Raw genomic sequence first — 18,901 nt, 5'->3', positions numbered from 1 at the left:
TTCAAATCAGTAATAATGTAATTCTTCATTATTAATGTATATTTCTAGTTCAACAGCATGCACAGGTCAGTACTTTATTACATACACTGTGTTTTGATACCACTTTCTAATGCCACTGTGTTTAACAAACTTTCTGTGATCCTTCCTCGCCAGTTTTGACTCACAAGGACTTGGCTCTGAAGTGAAGTCCATAAAATAGATGTAGTAGGCTTGTTGAAACAAATAACAAAACAATCAAAAGCTTTCTCCAGAGAAGGGCCAGCAGAAGACAAAGGTAGAAATATTTATGCAGTCAGGGGCATTGGAAATGTGTTCTGAATAAACACTTATCTTCAGTATGCAAGTTCCATAGCCTTTGCTGTCTCCCAGAGATCAGCAAGAATGGAAATCAATGATGCTGCCTTGTTAGAAAACACAAATCAAAGCATCAGTGACTTTGTAAAATCCCTTCTGTCACTTTGACCTTCTGGTGCCAGGCAGCTCCACAGATTCATTACCTTTCATTGTAATGTCTAAAGAAAAAAATCAGCAGCACGAGTGTTTGAGAGTAACACCAGCAGCAGGAATTGGAAAAGGCTGGGAAGCAGAATACACAAAAAGAAATGAGAACGCCATGAAAGGATGCTCACTCTGCCTTGAGGACTGTGTCCTCTCTTCCAACACACACAAGTCAATTCTGCTGCTGTGCAGCTTCACACCAGGTCCTTCCTCACCATCTGCACCTGCTGCTTCCTCTCAGGAAGCTGCTTCTGTCCTTGCCTAGCCAGTCATGGCAGGAGCTGCTGCTACACCTGCACCCTCTCCAGGGACACACCAGTGGCAAACACCAGAAATGTGGAGGGCAACACCAGCCCAGCCCTCTCTTTCAGAGAATCTCTTGTCAGAAAGAAGTGGGATGGGGGTGGTACTAACCTGAATCTCCAAGCTGGTGTAGGGACTAGGAGGTTCAATCTACAAAGAGAGCAGACAGAAAGAGCCATTACTCTGGAATCGTGGAAAAGGAGGTGTTCTGAGCTGTTACTGGTCTCAAGTGGTGATATCAGGAACAAACACACCTGCTTGAACAAGGATGGCAGGATTATCTTTTTATTTTCTTTTAAGATTTACTACTTTTCCAGACATCTAGAAATTGCACAAAATTTACAGAATCTCTACAATGTTTGGATGAGCAAAAAAAATTTGCAGTAACAGGAGTATACCAGGGGGCCATGTGCAGGCCCTCACAGCTTTGATTTGATGGTCTTTCACAATTCTTAGATTACAGCTGACTGGCTTTAGATCAGACTAATATTTGACTGGTGCATCTGTAATTTCAAGGCATTTTCAGAAAGTTGATCAAGACTTGATGGTGAAAGGGTTGGCCACATCCTTGGCAAAATTTTTCTTCTCAACAGTTGCAGTTAGCTGCAGTTATTTTGTTTTCCATTATATTTCTTCCTAATTAATATTTCTTCTCTCTTGCATTATAATGCAAGTGCACTGTACATTTTTTGCAGTCTGGCATCTTCCTTGGTGTCAAAATCTGAACTCTTAGCTTAGCTTGGCCAGAGGATTCAAACCTCATTAAAGGACTTCTAACCACAAAAGCACAAAATCATCTATTTAGCCTGTTAATTAAAAGATTAGCAAGAGATAACATCCCTGTAGGAAACTCCATCATTAGTGTTCTGGGATTAGCACTCAAGCAAAATCTTTAAAAGCACATCTTTTAAAACATAAGGAACATTTAAAACCTCAGTCCTGCTGGTCCAGGTATTACTCTGCAAGGTCTTACTCTCCACATCCTGTTTAATTGGAAAGCCTAACAGAGTGGAACCAGGTCAATGGTGCTGTCTCTTAAATCCATCACATCTGTCTCAATTAGACATTTTTAGTTTAGAAAATTCTTGTCTATCAGATTATTGGACTCCTGAGACTAATTTTTAATTTTGAGCCATTGTGATTCTCACTTCGGCTAAATCACAGAACAGAATGAAAAAAAAAAAAAGTGGGCTTCCTCCAAGAAACTATATATCCCTTTTACTTTTAATTATGCCTATAAAGCAGCTTTTGTTTTAACCATCACCATAAATATACTAATGAAGAAACAAGCTTCAAGCCAGGAAAAAAAGGTTAAGGAGGAAATTGGCCTTGAAAGCCTTGACACACCTTTCCTCCACTCAGCAAGCCATGGGTCAGGCAGCACAGTGTGCACAGGTGAAAAAGCCCATGATTACTCCTGTCACACAGCTAACTTACAACAGGCTGATGAAAGGTTACATTTAACAGCAGAGCATCATTATGACACAGATGTACTAGATATCATCTGACAACTGGCCAAATGACACCAAGAGTGGAAGGAAACTGAGAAACCTCAGTGCAATCCAAATATCATGTCATCAGCTAAGCTAGAGGAGGAAAGAAATCATCTGAAGGTGAGAGATGAGGTGAGAGGACTCTTGTCCTTGGACTGCCTTAGCCTAAAACAAATGATGGCAATACTCACAGCTTGACTCATACAGAATTAGCTGGGATAAACTCATCCATTTTGCAGCTGGACTCATAAGCAATGCTAGTTTGGTCACCACACTGTCCTCCATTGTCTCACTCATATTTGTATCGTAGCAGGAGGATCACAACACTAGCAGGTGTGTGGGGCACACAGAATACGAAGTGTGTTTAAATACAAAAAGCAAAATACTACTGTAACAAAGAACAGCTCAGCTGCACAGGCTCCCCTTTGGGAGATCATCTGGATTTTCTCAGTCGGTGCCAATTTGACTACAGACAAAAGCTTTTTCAACATGCACTGTTCACTTCCAAATGACAGTATTTCCGTAAGAGGAAGTAGCTACTGTATGTATAAAACATCCTGGAAAGATCAGGGGATTCCTGTAAGAGATAAGGCTTCAAACTACTTAAAAGCTAGACAAACTCAGTTCAATATTTCCTGAATAGAATGGATTTCTTATGTTAATTACTAATTTCCAAAGCTTCCTGGGCCAAAGAAAGATGTAAATATAAACCAGGTTTTGAATGGCATTATTTCCCCATGCATCAGCATGGGCCTGTGATCTACAGTTTTTCCTGTTTATTTTCCCCCTCATTTGGCTGTGGTGAGTTGTATTCACTTGTGCAATCACCATTGTGCAGCATTGCAAGGGGGATTGTTTTGTATCGTCATTAGAACACACGACACTCAAATGTCACATTCTCTTACAAATTATCTGCTGAAAAAGAATGAAGCTTGGCTTTTATGGCTAAAAGAATGAACAATCCAGGTTAACTCCTTGCCCAGCTCACACTTTTTTGCACAATTGCTAGAGATGGTGATAGGGAAAAGCCCAAACCTTTCTCCCAGCTGCAGATCAATGTAAACATTGCTGCCTCTCAGCCTGCACTCCACAGACTGAAACAAAGAGATGTGGCTGGGCTGTCTCTGGATGCCAGCTCTGCCCTGCACAGAGGTGTTTCCTTTCACCCCGTTCCCAGCTGCACACTCTGCTTCCCTCCTGCAGTTACAGATACACTCAGGACAGCTCTTGGAGTAACCTGAGGGTCCCCAAAACACAGCTGCAGAGAATACATCCCAATTCTCCTCTTTATGCAAGGCAATAAGGAAACTCAGGAGGACAAAGAAGGTGGGAGGAGATAAATACAGTCAAATTTGATTTTCAACAGCAAAAAGTAGTTTTAAAATTCAAGCTCAAAGTCAGAAAGACTTTCACTCATTGCAGGAAGACACATGCTCTTAAAATCATCTGCCTATCACTAGTGCCAAATAAATGTCATATTTTGGTAAATCCCAGAGCTCTCCTCCAGCTCCTGTGCATGGCCTGATGCACAGTTATGGAAGACAGTGTGCCCAGGAATAGCCCACATGTGAGGGATGAGGGTACACACTTCTTTTTTTAAAGGTACAACTTCTCTGCTTTGTCCAGCCTGCCTGCCCTCATTGATTATCAGTTGCTAACAAAAAGTAAGAGAGCAAATTATCACAAAAACATTCAGGAAAAACAGCAGAATAACTGGCACCATTCCAAGCAAAGTTTTGGTTGGTCTGTGTATGTTCCACTTTAATTCTAGCAGGTTTCAGCAGTATGACACAGAGCCACAAGAGCTGTGATAACTAAACCCCAGGGACAACAGCAATCATCCCATCTGAAATTTCAGACTGCCATTTTTCAAGTGCTATGAATCATTAATCTCCAGTGCTTGTGATCAAATGAAATCTGTAGTGGGATTGGAGTGTAAACACTATGACAGTGCTGTATAAACAGCCTGACACATTGATCACCTTTAAAGACTGATCAGGGTAAGACTCTGTTTACTATTGAAAGGTGACTCTGAGAACAGCAACTCAGCTCTGGGATTTGACCACTGTGTCTTTCATAATGGGTTCATGTCTCACTCCCATAAAGGAATAGACATGTTTTCAAATACTTTGCAATTTTCCTAAAACAAAACTAAAAGATAGGAAGTGTTGGAGGAACTGAGGTACAGAAAAATAAACCAAGTATTTCAAAGCCACATGGGAAATATGAGAGAAACCTGCAAAGTCTAGGACCTTGACCACAATACATGCCTCTCCCCCATGCCACAAAAGATGTTTTTCCAGCAGTTTCAAGAGACACCAGGTTTGACCATGGTAACTCTGTCTTTACTTCAATCTAATCACTCACAACCCCAGCCTGACTTTTGGAAAGCCCAGGGCTTAGACTTCAAGTGCTGTTGGCTGCACTGGACCTGTTCCTGCAGGCAAACCTCCTGCTCCCTGCCCCTCCATCACTTCTGGACTGCACACCTTTGGCACCAGTGCAGCTCCACTTAGCTTTGCTGAGTGGGGCAGAAACTTCAAAGGATTTTTTATACTTGATGAGCAATTTTCACTCATTTTTAGTCACTTCTCTCCATCCCTGGAGGCAGCACAGATCTGTGTGTGGCTTGGCACAAGGCAATGGCCCCCAGCAGCAGTGCTAGTCACAGATGCCTCACCCCAAAACCTCAGCACCTGCACTGCAGCAGGTTTTCCAGGTTTTGTGCAGCTGGGCCCTGAGACACACAGGGAAACTGGCTTGTAAAGTTCTTCTTTAGTTTTATTGATTTGTTCTATGTCACTTTACAGCTGAATCAGTTCTTTCAGTCAGCTCATGGCACTAGGCAAGGAGAGCTGTGCTGGTGCAGCAGAGGTGGCCAGCAAAGGCAGGAGCAGGAGGATAGCAAGGAAGAACCAGCAGCTAGGACACGGTAAGAAGGCAAGTAGCAGTAACAAATGCCAGCACCATCACCAAATACTCCTTCCCATGAAACCACAGGTTCAGACAAAGATACAAAATATTCACCTAAAAGTGACATTTCACGTGTTCTCCCCAATGGCTCTGCAGCCTGCAAGGCAGGACCATGTAACAGCAGTTCCCTGTGTGGGCAGTGCTGTTTTTACAATTTGCAGTTGAGGATTACAGCTATCCCAAGGCACTGTTGCTTCGTCTCTTCTGCTGACTCATTTTATGATCCAGAGGTTTGTTAGCCTGCCAGCCTGTGGTTTTTTTCCTACACTCGAATGTGCCTCAAAACCTTTGTTTACAGAAATAAAAAGTAAAACAAAACAACAGGATTTGGAGGGACTGCCATTTCCCTGTGTTTCTGCCACCTCTCCACTGGTGATGGGGAACACAAGTCAGGCAACCTCCCACACATCCTGAGGATGGTGGTGACACGAGTTCCCTGGAGCAGCAGCCAGGGCACCAAGCTCGGAGTTCCCCTGCAGACACGTCCCTGCAGTGAAACCCAGCCTCTAATTACAGGAAGTGTTCAGTAACCTTAATTGTAACCCTTAGCTACAAGTCACATTAACAGCTGCCACTGCACCACCAGCTATCTCACATGCTGACTTATTTGGGGAAGAGTGACTTCCCAGCAGTGCCAGTCCTGCCAGCTGGGGCACGAGCTGCAGGGCAAGGTACAGGAAACGCTGCAGCCACCCAGAAATGCTCTTGCAGATATGACTTTCATCACATTGCCCAACATCAGAAGCTGCAAAGAGTGAGCATTTCCAGGGTGGTCTGAGTGGCAGTGCCATGACAATGTGGATGTGGAACAGCCCCAGCCAGAGGTGCTGGGTGGTCCTGCAGCTCCTGAGAGCTCTCAGGCCACCAGAGTGTGCAGAGGCTGCTCCAAACCACTGAGCTGCCACCAGTGCCAACAGCCTCACTGGTGCACAGCTTAACCAACCTGCTCTTCAGCAGCAACGTGAGCCCACGTGGCTCCTGCCAGCCCTTAATTTTGACAAATGAACTGTTTGTGTGGCCAAATTGCAGAACTGGTCCTAACTAAACACAAAGCACTGGGTGAAAATGTATTTACTCAAGATCGTTTTCTCAACTAGTTTGCTGAGAAGCTGCAAAGAATGGGAGGGCATCTTAAGCCAGAACACCCATCAAAATTTAAGATGCAGACTTTCATGATCAGCTCCATAAAAGTACTGTCTTGGGCAACACCCATAAGTATAAAATACAGGCTCTAGACAATCAAAACACTCCCTCACAGACCCCACCACCTCTCCTCCCCTGCCTGTCCCAACTGTGAATATTTTGCCACCAGAATCAACTGCAGCCTTTAATAGCTGATGGCTTTGGTACAAAGTGTTCTAATCCTTGGCTAGTAAAATATATCTGTATAGCTCCTTCAAAGCCAAAAATCTTCTCCCAGGAAGACATAGACCCTCATGAACAATCGCATGCTTATCTAGCAGTGGAAGAGCAGCTCAGTTAAATCTAAGACCTGCTGGTTTCTTGCTTTTCAGTAAAGATTATACTGTTCTCCTGTCTGCAGGAGTTGTACAGAAGACTATAGTAATTTACAGAACCTAAACTGCAGCAACACCTACTATTCCTTAGCTTACAATAACAGTCAGTGCCCAGAAATAGTCCAGAACTCCCTAATACCTCCATAAAAACCATTACCCCGAATAAATCCATACAATCTTACTGAACATTTAAGCCACACACTGAATCTTCTGTCTATTACTGTTCCAGTTACAAATGAAGCTGGAATTATTCCTATCTTTGGTGTCTTTTACCACCTGAAAAGAATTTGCTGCAGCCAGCTCAGCACAGACCTGTGAACATAGCCAGGGCCAGCAACTGCAACACACTGATAGCAGCAGGGAGCTTCCCCAGATGTCTGTAAAATATGTCTGGCCACCAAGATGCTGCTGTCCCAGCACTGCCCTGACATTTTGAATATGTCAGCTCCCCAGGCCAGACACACTGTCTCACAGGTACGAGCGACAGACAGTTAATGTTTTCACTTATTAACTCCAAGCACACTTATCTTTCAGCCCTGACACCTCAATACAGCACAGCTGCTCCAACACCACTTTCCAAATCTGTACTTAAGAATGATACATCTGACCAGCTCACAGCAAGGGTCAACTGTCCTGCTTTCCTTAATAATTTATTAAGAGCTGGCAGGAGCCACAGCTTTGCTGCACAGTTCAGTTGTTCTAACAAACTGCACAGTTGGTTTCAGGTGGCAAACGAATTTCAGCATAAAATGCAAATGTGTAAAAAGCCAAGAAACACTAATCTAATGGATCAATAGAAGTGGGTTGTTTAGAGATGGTGAAACGCACCGGATGCTGCTGACAAAGATCTTTTCCCCCCCCCCATGGCCCAGCTCATCTCTGCACGTCCCACATGCCCTCTCTGCTGTGAACCACAGCTTCATGCCCAGTACCCAGCAGATGCTGCTGTGGAAGCCTCCAAGAGGGCACCCCAGGAGATACAGCCTGGGTATGATTTTGAGTGTACTTACACTCATGGATATGGGTTATTTGTAGTTCTAGTGATGGAAAGGAAAAAACAAATAGAAGAAAAAAATGACACTTGTCCTTATGCAACATTTTAGTAGAGATGGAGGAGTCTATATTTATAGAGTAACCAAGTGTCTTAAACAGCTACATAAAAAAGCACATGGAAGGAGACACTAATTCACTTGAGAATATAAGCATTGCATTTATAGTGGAAAAAATGTCTTGTCTGACAACCATTCCAGTCGTCAACTCTTATGAGAACAATCTGCCTGAATATTATCTGACACAGGGCACAATGTAAAAAATCAGCAAGAAAATCCTGGCCAAATTTAAAGATCAGGCTCATTTGAAGTTTCCAGACAAGTAAGTTACCAGAAGGAAATTAAAGCCTGCACAGAAAGGAACATGTTCTAAAGTTGAAGGAGCAGCTGAAGAGAACAGGGCAGAGCCAGTTTCAAAGCTGAGGTGGGCTGCAAACAGAAATCAGCCAGTCAGCACAAGGGCTGCATGATGCACTTGGAGCTACTGCAGGTAATCAAGCTGGAAATCCACATCAAAGCACTTGGAAAAGAGAGAGACACGATGGTGGGCCAGTATAAGTGGTGCTGGCATAACCCCAATAACAGCAACAACAAAAAGAAAGCACATTTTCACCAGATTTGGCAGTGCACACAGAAAAAGACACCCATGCAGTCCCTGCTCTCAAAGCAGAGCAAAGCACAGCTGCTCAGTGACAGCCACACTGGGGAGTCACCAAACACTGCTGTGAGCAGCAGCTTCAGCTCTTCACCCTCCTGAACCACCCAGGGCCCTCCCAGAGAAGGGCACAGCCTGGCACAGAACCAGGGTCCTGCCCCAAGCCTTTCCATCCTGCTATTCTCATGAGAAGGATATTTCAAAAGAATAAACTGAGGACACCAAGAAGCTAGGAACACAGCCCTGGGTCTTTCTTGAGGGAAAGGGAAAGGCAAGGGAAAATCAACTTTAAGAAAATCCAGCTAAAAATCTTGAGGGTAATAGAACAAGAAGCAGCCCATATAGCTTCATACAGAATAAAAGCTGCCAGACAAATTTAATTGCTTTATTTGTTCTTTGATAGAGAGCAGTGGATGGAAGGAACACAGAGGAGGTCATATTTTCTGGATTTTAGGACAGCATATGTGTCTCACAAAATCCTAATTGGAAAATTAATTCAAAAAGACTTGGGAAGGGGCAAGCACAGCACTGGAATTGAGAACTGGCTGTAGAACTGTAAACAAATGATAATGATAAATGGCACTGTATTGAGCTGAGGGGAGGTCATATTGAACAAATTCATTAATGACCTGGAACGAGGATTAAAGAGCACGCCAACAAAACCTGATGATTGCACTAAAGCTCGATTGTGTCTGACGGTTGCAGGGCTGCTGTAAGGTGAAGGGGACACGTCCAGCACCAGGCTCCTGGGCAGGCAAGGCTGGCAGGCTCCAGCCACAGCAGCCTGCCATCCATCGCCCTCACCCCGAGCACACAGACTGCACATCTCCCTCCCTGCTGGCCACCCCAAACAAACAGAGCTCCCTGCTGCCCAAGAGCCAAACCAGATGGGTGGCAGCAACGCAGCCCTTGGCACACGTCAGGAATGCACTCACAAGAGGGAGGCTGAGACCTCCCAGTCAAACACAGCCAGGAAAAGAAAGATCCCACCACTAAAAATTACACAAATGCCTTAAATCCCACCAAGTTGTGTTTTCATGATCTCCCTGATACAGCTTAAAAAATTGCGGGGTTATGGATTAAAATCCCTGATAAATCCATTTAGGACCTGACACTTCCTCTGCATGAACTTACTACATTCCAATCTTTAATACAGGGGAGGAGAAAATTAAAGAAACAAACAAAAACTCCTAACCCAAAACAACAGATATGACCATGAAAATCCTGACAGAACAATTTTTTGAAAATTTTGAATGAAACTTTTAACAACAGAATTTGGTAACACTGATCTTTAAAGGATGAAATAGGTAATTTACTTTTATTAAGAACAGCTGCTGATTTTCAGCTTTGGAAGTATTGAGCATTTAGCACTAGACTTTGAGTTTTATCAATAAGTTACAGGAAAAGATAAAGAATATGCAGGTAGAACAGCAGTTTTGGCTCCCTTCTGCAGTTTTCATGCCAGAACTAAAACATATTTTTCCCAAATAACAGAACCTATCCATCATTTTTATTATCAGTCTGGATGCAGATCCAAGTTTCATCACTTGGTAAGTTAGAAAAACTCTCATTAGCATCTGTGTGTGTAGGGAGCCCATAAGAACACCTCATTAACTCATTAAAGAGGATTCTCACAGAGATTAGCTTCGTCAATCCTTCATTTAGCTACCAATCCATTCATGTGATGCTATTAAGCCCCTCATAAACAGCCAAGTGCTTAGTAATACACTGTAGGAGCTCAGGTTTGAACCCTACACTGGTGCACACTGCTGCTGTATTTGTGCTGCACCACCTGAAAATCACTGCAGCCCCAAAGGATCATTTATTTCCAACTGATGAGCTGAAGCCAACATGTTGCACTAAGATGGGACACAACAACAGTACCCAAACCCCATGATTTCAAACCGTTCTTAAACCTTGTTCCACATCACACATTTGAGGGCATAACAAGAAACATGCACAGGCAAAAGAAAGGGCAGCAGTATTAGTGCAAAGCAACTGCTGCTCACTGACTGAATGGGGAAGCAGGCAGTGATGAACTTCTCACCTCCATCCTTAATTTCCAGTTTTTTCTTCTTTTACCTCCCTCTAACCCCTCTTCTTTGCATCACTGCTGTCACACCATCTGCAATCTATTTTCAATAAGCCACCCCTGCATAAACAGCACATCTGCCTCTGCCAAGAGAGGCTCCCTCTCTCTTCTGGAACAGGCTTCCAGCACTGCTCTGGCTCACTGCAGTCACAATGATGACAGAAAGGCAAAATCTGCCATTTCCACATATCAGACAGGTATTGTGTGCTGATAAACAGCAATTGTCATCCAGATGGCCCTACAGCAGCTTCATTTTGCACTGGCCTTCAGATGGCATGGTGACAATTGCTCATGTAAGAACATGAACATGAGTCCTTCAATTCCTGCCAAAGCATCTCCACTCCCTGCACTGCAGTCAGTGCTGCTTCCACACTGGGAGGTGTCAGAGGATTTCAGCCCATCTAAATTCATATCTTTAATACAGATGCACAATTTTATTTTCAAGCTGAATAATTCAAAGAACATTAATTCGCTCCCATCTGCTTCAATGAAACAGATTTCTAAGATCCAAATAGCTTGTATGTCCACAGAACCCTTTTGTACCAAGAGCATTGGGTTGGTTTTGGCTGTGGCTGTGCATAAAAGGCCCCACAACTCTTTAATGCAACTCACTTAGTATCAGCTCACAAACATTCAGCTCAGTCCTAGCAACTGCTCTGTCACATCCAATCCATTTTGGAAAACACAAAATAAACTCTGTTACTGGAGGATAAACATGGCAGCTTGCAGGATGTGCAGGGGAGGCTGAGCTGCCTGCCTGACCCCAGGCAGCTGCCTGGGACTAAAGCTGTGCAATAAGTGGCTTTCCAGATTTCAGGAACTCAGACAAAAGATGCTATTAATGGCACTGGGGGCTGGAGGGGGGAAATCCTTGAATGTAAAGTTTCAAGTCACTGCACATTGAGGAAGAGGAGTAAACAACAAGAAAAACTTGCCCGCAGTAAAGGATTTTGTGAAAGGGAACTCCACAGCTTGGTAGTATCACAAGTACCCTAGGAATCTGGAGAATGAGATGGGAGAAACTGTGGGGAGAATGAAGTTAAAAACTGCACACTGCATGGTTCATTTTCCTGTAATTCCTTTTATTCATTGCTATAATCAACTTGACATGCAAAGCTGTTCCCAATTTACTGACAGCTTTTCAGCTGACATCTAGCTCTCAAGGTATTTTTTTTTTAAACTTAAATAGCTAATTATTCATCGCCTTAAACCAGGATATATAACAATGTCAGGAAATCATCTGTTCAAGTTATATCAAAAAGCCTTTGGGGATTAGTTCATCTCTTCTGTATGCTGCAGAAAACACTCACTTGTAAACAATTAAATCATCATTTGAAATCTGTCTACACTTTTAGCATCTCTGAATGTAGACTGAAAAACCATATAAACAAGTACCTTTTGTTGCATGTAGAACCCAGGGCTGAAAGGTTTTCCTCTGTAGTATCTTATTTGGTGGAGGCTGAAGGCTGAATTTACAGGCTAATATGGGTTTTCTCAGTAAAACCTGTAAAAAAAAAGTCTAAAAAAATATAGTAGCTGCTTAAGGAGACCAAAGTTGCACTATTCTTAGGTTATGCTGAGAGCAGAAGTCATGCCACAAGAATATCAACACATTTTAGCACAGAGGCACTTGACCTCCATGTAACAGAGTCGTGGCTGATGGAAAAAAGCATTTAAATTTAGCCATAATGGCTCAACCATTGGCCTGAATCTACAGTAACCAAACCTCAGAGTACCCTGCTTCAAGATGCAAGCTCCTGCATAACACACATTAGAAGAGACCAAGGGACATCACTGGAGCAAAACCATTTAAAACTGGTTTTAGATTCCTATTTGAAATTTGTCTATTTTTTTTTCTGTCTCCTACTGATTCCTTGACTACATTTTTAAGGGCTGTAGCTTTGTGGAATACAAGCACAATGTAAGCAGAACATGTCATAGGAAGAAGCTTCTTTCTAAGTCTGTGTTGGGCTGAGCACTGCAGCAGAAAGTTACCAAGCTTGGACAGTGCTCATTTGCACATCTCATTACAGTTGTGCAGATGCAGCCTGAGAGCTTCCATCACCACCCTTCAAAGAGAGCAGTAGTATTCCCCTATCCAAAGTGATTCTTAGTTTTGAAAATTTTCTTGGGCAAATATATATTTTACAACTACACTGGTCACTCGAGATTTTCATTACAGAGTTATCCCTATGCTCAAGAATTTAATTCTCTATTCTACTTCTCTGAATCAAAAACCTGTAAAAGTATTGAGATGAAAGGCAAACTTGCTGTTACTGCTTCACCACTAATTGTGTGATTTCATGGCTTTAGTACCTTGATAAACGTTTTGGCTAATTGATTTGAATCACTGCAGCCATATCCTTTTTATGATATAATTGCTGACCCAGTCAAGAGAACAAAACAAAACAAATTATCAGCAACAATCTTCCTCATGGAATGAAAGCCAAGTAGGTTCTTGTGAAACTACAACTTCCTTTCAGCTAGTGGAAGAAAACAGAGCACACAGGCAGGGGATGCAGACAGCACATCATTGTTTCAGAGAGGAACTGCTCCATGGCCAAGAAATCCATGAGATGGGATCACTGAGGCACAGAGCCCTCAGCTCTCTGGCACTCAGGGAGCCTTTGGCCACAAAATGGGCCATGGGCACTTTCTGCCTCTAAGTCAGTGCCCAGATCTGGGATAGTGAGTTACTATGGTGGAAATTAAAAGTATAACAAGACAGGAGTGAATTTTACATATTTAAAGGGTGTTTCCCAGCATCTTGAGTTCCCAGCTGCACAGAAAATCTCACCTAGAACTAAAGGCAGAATGGTTAAAGCCAGTTCATCTCCAATGCCTGGAGGAGAGGTTAGGATTTATTGCTTGATTCTTTATGAATTGTTTAGTTTGTGGGTTTTCTTTGTTTATTTATTTGATTTTTTAACTAAAACTGTGGAGTACATACTTCAGTTTCTGACATGGTGCCTTCAGGTAAATCAACACAGAAACTGTAAACCAGTGGGAAGTTGTAGGCAGATTCTCACCCAAGCATAAGGAAAAGTTTTCTACTTGCTGGAACAAACCAGAACTTCTCAGAAGAGTGCAGACTGATCATCCAGGCTTAGTAAAATAAATAATTACAAGAAGTTGCTACATGTACAACATCTCTTTTCTTGAAGATACCATCACTGATCTAAAGTGTAAATAAAGACTTGCTCTGTCAGAGGCAGATAATTTACTGAACATGACATTGCTAATGGCAATATTCTACAAGACACAAGTGTTTCAGACAAAAAAAAATAAAAATCTGAAGAAGGCATTTCTCATTCTAACAATTCTGCAACTGACAGGTGTCTGCTGGGCTATAGATAGGAAATTCAGTTTTATCTAAGAGGAAACACAGCTTTCCTGAGCAATGTTCCTTTAAGTAAAGTCAATGCATATATCAAACACCTCCTAAACTATAAATAACAAGATTCTTGTATTTGAAAAATAATTCAGGTTTTCAACATTATCTCCCTTCTAGAGTAATTATATTTTTAGAGAGGTAACAAATTTTAAAATACAAAATTTTCACAGCAAAATCTGTCAATGTAATCAACACTGTTCAGTTCTAAGGAAATGGCTTTATTTTTTTAAACAATCTACTAATTAACCTTTAGTAGAAAACATTTAATTTATTTGTATTATTTTGATTGAAAATAAACCATAAGTCTACTTGAATGTGAGCTAACATTGCTCCTGCCCTATCACACATGTATGTTTGTGCTGACACTACTCATGCCTATCATGTACCATATCTGTATCATATCAGAATTTGACTTGGGGATGTTTTTCATTTGAATTAAAAGTCACCACATCTGACTTTGGAAAGGGCATAAGGGGTAGGTTTGTAAAGAAAGGATCATCAAAATAGCAATCACTGACTTTTCAAACAGATGTCTTTAAAAGCAACCAAACACATCCACTCATTCATTCATTCCTTAATGGCCAGGAGAAAGCCAGTTCCCCTGGAGCAGAGCTCATGCTGTCTAAGACAGGGCTTTCTCAGTAAGCAAGAAATACCACTGTTCTAAGCTAAGCAGAAACTTAATGCACAGCCCTTCTGATCTGTTTTAATGGACTGAAGGTTAAGAAACTTAATAACCTTCTTCAACATGTGCTAATCAGGATCTTTAAATAGTAATGGATGGGCTTTATCCTCAAGTTCTCCTAAAAAAGACAGCTCATTTCCGAAAAAGGAAGCAAGGAAATGAGCCTCTGAATTTTTGATTGCTAGCTGAAGAAAAGTAATACACAAAGCCCTAAAAAGGAGGAGTTAAAATGCTGAAGTGAGATGACTCAGAGAACTGCAATTAAGAGCTCAAACCTGCAGACAGCCCTCGGGAGGACAGGAGCAGGGGCCAGGGTGGTCTGGCCTGCATCAATCCTGGCCATCATTTTCTGGAAGTAATGAAAGACCCAGATGAGAAGACCACTGATGATGAGATAAAAATACCATAAAGTAATGTTTGAAAAACATAATTAATAAGTCCTTCACAGCAGCAGAAAGGAAGCATTACTCTCCATGAACATGGGGACTCATTCTTTCCAACTGCACTACCCCAATACAATCAAAAATGCCATTCTCTTTACCATTAGGAGATTATAATCCTTTACTCTGTTTATACTCACAGATATGGAAGTCTCTATTTCAGAGCATTACTCTGCAGTAAGTGATCATTAAAGATGTCCACACCCTTCCCACCAGGAGATACATTGCAATGTTTTCTTTGACCAATGCTCTCCCAGGACTGGATTATTGTCCTTCCTATGCTGCATCACAATGGTTGTGACAACCTTTCTCTGAATTTACCAGAGCAAGTCCTTTATGCCCTCAATAACTTAAAGCTGTAAGAAAGACTTAAGCCTAAATTTCTCATGAAAAATTAAAAATTAAATTTTAAGAGAAACCTCTATATTCAGTAACATGAGTTGATCACCTACTCAGGAGCCAATAAAAGTGTATTTCTTTAAATGCTTAACATTTTATAAATCCATTTGATTACTCAGTAACTTTGCTTTTCATATTAATTTCTCCAAAATCCATTTTCTTACTGCATGGAACGTGAGAGCAATTAGAATGCTTTTCCCTTTCACATGTAGATCCTGGGAAGAAAACAATGCCATATAAATCAAACTTTTACTGAACAGGGAGATTATTATATCACTCTACAGCAATCTACTACAAACTAATTCCTTCCAATCTAAAACCAAGTATGCCAGCTGATGGTGTCTAAGGAAAAGAAAAGCTATCAGGCAATGAATAAACTCTAACAGCAATTCAAGAGCGGGTCTTGAAGGTAAATCCTTTAGTCCTGCACACTCAGTCCTTGTTAATGGCAAGGCAGAGAGCTCTGAGAATGCAAACACTCACTGTGCTGGCATCCTAGAACATCGGCAGCAGGGCTCTAACTCTGTTATTTCCCCGAGCAGCAGCAATTTTCTGTGCAGCAGCGAGGCAGGGTGGCTTTCCAAGGGCCCCTCGCAGCCAAGTTTGACACTTGGGTGAAAGAAGGGCATTGAGTGTGGCTGCCAGCAGGCACCCTGCTCCCAGGGACAGGGGCACACAGGGCTCCTGCCAGGCTGCCCCCACCTGTGACACCAGCGGGACACTTAACACCTGGATTTTTACACAAGGAGGCGGCCAAATTAAACTAATAATGATTATGAGGTTTTAAAAGCAGTTATGAATGTTACGGGGCCTTGCTTTTCTTTTCCTTGGACAAAAAATTACTTGATTGGACCCAAAAGTAAGCCAGGACTGACTCCTGAAAATAGCAGTTACCCAAGAGAGCCAACCCTCAAAATGCACCTGAGACAGGGCTAGCCTGAGACACCAGCTGAACATTGTCTCCATTTACACACCATTTTGTCTGTAGTTCTTGCAAAATATTAGCCAAAATTTTTCTCTTTTCAGTACATGAAACAATGATGATATCTGCTTTTCAATTTTTAGGAGGCCAGCAACAGCTTTAGTGTAACCATAACATTCTGAATAGTATTTTCCAAGCTCTCTGTAATGGACACATAGACACAAACAGTCAAGCCTATTGAAATTCACAATGTGAAGCAGATGCGTGTACCAGGTACACCAGAGCTAACATTTTGCACCACAATATATTTAAATGTTTCTGAGCTGACATCAGACACTGCTTAAATTCCATGCAGATAATGGATGGACAGTAGCACCCACAGCTCAAAGCTATGGACAACTTCTGCATCAAGAACAAGTTGCAAAGTGCAGTTGAAAGTAACTAGAGATGTTCAGGGCAGGAGTGGAAGCAATTTGTACTAATGCAGGAGTGTGGGGAAGGAGAGCCTTTCTGCACTGCTCTGCTCCCAAAGGATCCAAAGGCAAAGTCAGTCTAGTCAGCAGACCAAGAGTTACCCCATCCTGCTTGGTCTAGTGCTTAAAAATAAAAAAAAATGTAAAACAAAACAGTGGTGTTAGGCAAGAAACCTAATTTATAAGTCTTTTTTACTGTCAGGTGTGAATACCAGTACGAGCAGAAGTATGAAGTATGCCATCAACAGAGTATTCTGAAAGTGATAAAAAGATCTCCAGCCAAAAATAAGCAAAGCCCTCCCACACCTTAATATGTTATGCAAAAGCTCCTGACTTTGGTTCATACAAAAAAAGCAGAGCTAAGTTGATCACTCACAGACTATCAATTAACATGATCTTATTCACATCCTCCCAACAACAGCCAACAGCTGGGAGCCAGTGGCACCACATGTCACAGATGACCTGGCACACCACGGCCACCTTAACCATGAAGCCAGCTTGGGGTTATACAGATGGTCCTTAAAATATTCCATACACTGTCATTGAAAACTGTGGCCAAGAGCAATTTGAATTGTGTAGCTTAGAAAATCACAACAGCAGCCTGCCCACGTATCAGTAAATAACAAGGATAAGCAACTTATTAATAAATTAAACCAACCTACACAGAGCGCTCAGCAGGAGAGGACTTGTTTGGGATTTCTGCAGGATATATTTAAGTCTATTTCTGCCTGATGTAGTTTTTATGTCAGGGAGGTAACACAGTAGAGCTCAGTGAACTTAATTTATGCTCACTATGCAAACCACAGCCAGCTGTGAATTTATTAAAATCCTTATTGCAATAACCATATCACTTCAAGCATGAAAGTCATAGTTCCACTTTCAGGCTTAGTCAACTGATTTTTAAAAAAGGAGGGTAGGGTTAAGATAATAGTGTTAATAGTGTTTAGGAGATAAAATTGAAAACATGAGCAACTGAGCAGCTCCTGCAAAGCAGGTCTGCTCCTCCCTGCAGCTGTCCCAGCAGAATCTCCTGTGGAAGGGCCCAAGCCATGGGTTTGGGACTCTGATCCCAGCCAGGCTGGGACACCAGGCCTGGCAACCCAGAGAAACACACTGGGTTTTGGTAAAGATGAATACACACACACAAAATGACCTTCTGAACTCTTGGACACACCCTTCCACCACCATTTTAGAGCCATCCAGCAGCTCCAGTTTTCCATTCACTTGGCAAATAACTGAATTTTTCAAAAGTGCTGAGACTACCTGCAATGGCTAAAGGTAGTACTACCTGTGGATAATATGGAGAGAGATATGTCTTCTTTGATGAAAAGAAAACACTGATCCAGACAAACAAGGGAAGATTCAGGCAGCCAAGAGAGGAGGTCTTGATTTCTTATTGCAGATCTGCCACCAAGCTTTGTGAGGCCTCAGGCATACCTTTTGTTTCCTCATCAGATGTGGCAGCATATTCATAGACATTTACAAGGCACCACACTTGTACTGAGGTAAAAGAAAATAAGGAATCTTTTTAACATATCATCTTACAGATTTCCAGCATTATTATCAAGTGGATTACTCTGACCTAATCCAATCTAAAACAATTTGATGGGAAAAGAGCCCTCAGACATTTCAAATTCACACTACAGCCCAACTTCAGCAAAATAGCATGGGGGTACCTCCTTTGCCTGAGGGCTCTCACCCTTTTCAGAGTTCAAATACCACAAAAACAGGTGTGACAGCATTTCAAAAAAGGCTGCAATCCCATTTTCTTGCCAAGTTGCAATCCGTAGTTTGCAACAGAGCAACTGAAATGACAAAAATTACTTTTGTGATAATCTCTGTATTTATCTTCTTTTTCAAAATCATGTAAGATGGCTTTACGCTAAAGGGATGACACCTGAAATGAACATAATCACAAGTCCTCATTGGTCTATTCAATCACAAATGTAAGGAGATAAAAGTTAGCAATAAAAAATTAATTTAGTTCCTACCTACAGAAGGGTGGAAA

The 18,901-nt window shown here is 42.0% G+C and overlaps 1 protein-coding gene across 2 annotated transcripts in view; it reads right to left on the bottom strand.

Moving 5' to 3' along the window:
• The window catches only part of XYLT1 (xylosyltransferase 1), a 176,835-nt gene that overhangs the window by 132,075 nt on the left and 25,859 nt on the right, over positions 1-18,901 (bottom strand). The window contains exon 2 of one of the 2 annotated variants that reach the window (XM_021539810.3): positions 913-951. The exons of the other annotated variant lie outside the window; for it this stretch is intronic. Within the exon in view, the coding sequence (XP_021395485.2) occupies positions 913-951 (39 nt within the window). The remainder of the gene's footprint in view (positions 1-912; positions 952-18,901) is intronic. 2 annotated transcript variants of the gene reach the window in all.

Source organism: Lonchura striata, chromosome 16 (assembly GCF_046129695.1).
Source record: "Lonchura striata isolate bLonStr1 chromosome 16, bLonStr1.mat, whole genome shotgun sequence".
Classification (NCBI taxonomy): domain Eukaryota; kingdom Metazoa; phylum Chordata; class Aves; order Passeriformes; family Estrildidae; genus Lonchura; species Lonchura striata.
The sequence above is the reverse complement of the archived record's forward strand: the minus strand, read 5'-3'. Positions and strand labels throughout refer to the sequence as shown.